At 41.3% G+C, this 2,341-nt stretch overlaps 1 protein-coding gene across 1 annotated transcript; it reads left to right on the top strand.

The window, feature by feature from the left end:
* Positions 1 to 219: 219 nt before the first annotated feature.
* LOC140934114 (melatonin receptor type 1C-like) lies at positions 220 to 1,266 on the top strand. Its single transcript, XM_073383795.1, has one exon. It carries the CDS (start codon positions 220 to 222, stop codon positions 1,264 to 1,266), a length of 1,047 nt encoding a protein of 348 aa, XP_073239896.1.
* The last annotated feature ends 1,075 nt before the right edge of the window (positions 1,267 to 2,341 follow it).

The following is a 2,341-nucleotide window of genomic DNA, read 5'->3' on the forward strand; positions in this document are numbered from 1 at the left end:
AAATTAAATAGAAAAATCTGATATAATATATCCAAAAACTGGCCTACTGTAACTAAGCTAACTTTCTAGCATCTTTAGGTTTCCAATTTCAATGTTAATTGAGTCTGCTCGTGGAATCCGGCCATAAATTTCTTATATGATACGGCGTACTTGTTTTATTTGCAGTTGAATCCTCGAGAATAACAAAGAGCGCCCGATTGCCTTACAGAGAAACAGGAAATGGGTGCTTCATTAGACGACTACCCACAGTTGATTGTGGAGCTGTCTGGCCGCAGTACTCCAGTAAAGATAACAGAAGCAGCGATCCTCGTTTGTCTCATTCTTTCAGCCTTTGTAGGCAATGTTTTGGTGTGTATCGCTGTCTTCAAAAAAGCTCATCTCCGCACGATTCCAAACATGTTTATAACGAATTTAGCAGTGAGTGATATTCTGATGGCCATCGTGTGCATGCCTATTTCTTTACTTGTGCTTATTTCTGACAAATGGCCATTTAGCTCGTCAGTGTGCGATATGCATGGCTTTTTCATTTTTACTTTTGCCATTGTCTCTCAAGTCAACATGTCCGTCATCGCCGTAAACCGTTATTTCGCCCTTTGTCGTCCATTTCAATGTAAAGCCATTTTTACCAAGATAAATGTTCTCTCCATGATCGCGATTCTTTGGATATTACCAAGCATTGCAAACGTCCCACCTCTGGTTGGCTGGGGATATTACGCCTTTCACCCTGGCAAAGCGTTGTGTATCTACCCGTTCCACGTTAATTTGATCTACGCGATGACCATCCGAATTCTCTTTATCGCATTCCCAATGGGACTCATCGTGTTCAGCTACACGAGGTGCATCCTTGCCATCAAATCAAGCAATCGTCAAATGAAAGAAATGTCTGACGACCCAAGTTCTGTCGGTCAAGAGTCCAGAAAAGCGCGCGAAGTTCGCGCCACCTGGACAATGCTGTTTTCCACTCTGGGTTTCAGTATGTGTTGGTTACCAGTATCTGTCATTAGCTCCATAGAAACGTCCAGAGGAGGCGGGAATTTACCACGCCATGTGTTCATTTTGTATAGTTTCCTCATCTTCTTATCAAGCACGATCAATCCGTTCATCTATTGCCTGTCAAACCGCGACTTCAGAAAAGCATTCTGGGAAGTGATTTCTTTTGGAATTAAAAGGAATGAGATAATGGAGGGAGACGGTTGCCACACAGCACGCAAAGCACCGCTGTTCAATCACTGGACTAACAAACATGCAAACAAACGTACAGCATAAATTGTACTTACGTGTCAGTGTACATTTCCAAAGAACAATATTAAAATATGCTGAATTTGAGGCTACATTGTTTCTACATTATCCCTGATAGCTTTTCGTACCGAAGTGAAAAGCCATACGGTGTTGTATGAACCGTAAGGGCACGGTAACTATAGGAACAGTTCGTTGACACATATCGAACATCAGACTACGCGGGTTAGCCGAGAGGGCTTGGTGCACCAAATCCTAATCCTCAATCCTGAATATTTACTTCCGTCTCAGTAGGTTCCAGTCTTCGCTCTTACTCATTTACTTCTGCCGCGGTCTGTGTAGGAGACTGGTTATGAGAGCCGGCAAACATCATAGTTGAAAGTAACGGTGCTGTATGTTATGTTGGGCACCAGGGCGGATAAAGGTTGGGCGGTGAAACGAGCGCTCCGCTCTTCATTTAATGTGTGATGCGGAGTAGGACTAGCACGAGCGCTCTTTCCGCGCTTCCGGTGCGCTTGAAAGCCGGCGAAATTTTCCTTCATGGAAACCGGAAATCCTTTTTTCTTTCTGTAATTTCAGGCTACAATGTTAAATAGATAAATTTGTTTCATAACAATATCAATAAACAGTTTCATATGTTTGTGTCTGTACGTCTATAAGTCAAACTTGTTGCTCGTATAATGCCAAAATTTGAGTTTTATTTGAAAGTGTTGAATACCTCCCCCTTCCACTAAATATCACCTAATCGTCTTTCACCGTTTCGTTTGCAAAAGCTTAACACTTCTTAACCTCAATTTTTACATATGTTAGAGGGGGATAAATTTTATATAACATAACAAAAAATTAGATTGATATATATTGATATAGTGGCGTTGTACTTCTTCAAACTTTGCTTCTCGGGTGCAACGCCCCATGGCGATTCGCGCAATGCGTTGCAAATCACGGCAGCAACCGCATGTAAACAAAATTTATTGAGGTTAGTTGTAAGGTTTTTTCTCCGTTTTTCTCTCTAAAACAAAACAAGGTAAACAGTAAAAACTGAGGGGAAACTAATTTGAAGTTTCGAAGTAACAGAAAGACGTATGAGATGTTTTTTCAAAATTAA

The sequence above is a fragment of the Porites lutea genome, chromosome 4 (genome assembly GCF_958299795.1).
Source record: "Porites lutea chromosome 4, jaPorLute2.1, whole genome shotgun sequence".
Classification (NCBI taxonomy): domain Eukaryota; kingdom Metazoa; phylum Cnidaria; class Anthozoa; order Scleractinia; family Poritidae; genus Porites; species Porites lutea.

What these genes read in the sequence shown, in the direction of transcription:
- LOC140934114 (XM_073383795.1), top strand. Translation starts at nt 220, where the DNA reads ATGGGTGCTTCATTAGACGACTACCCACAGTTGATTGTGGAGCTGTCT.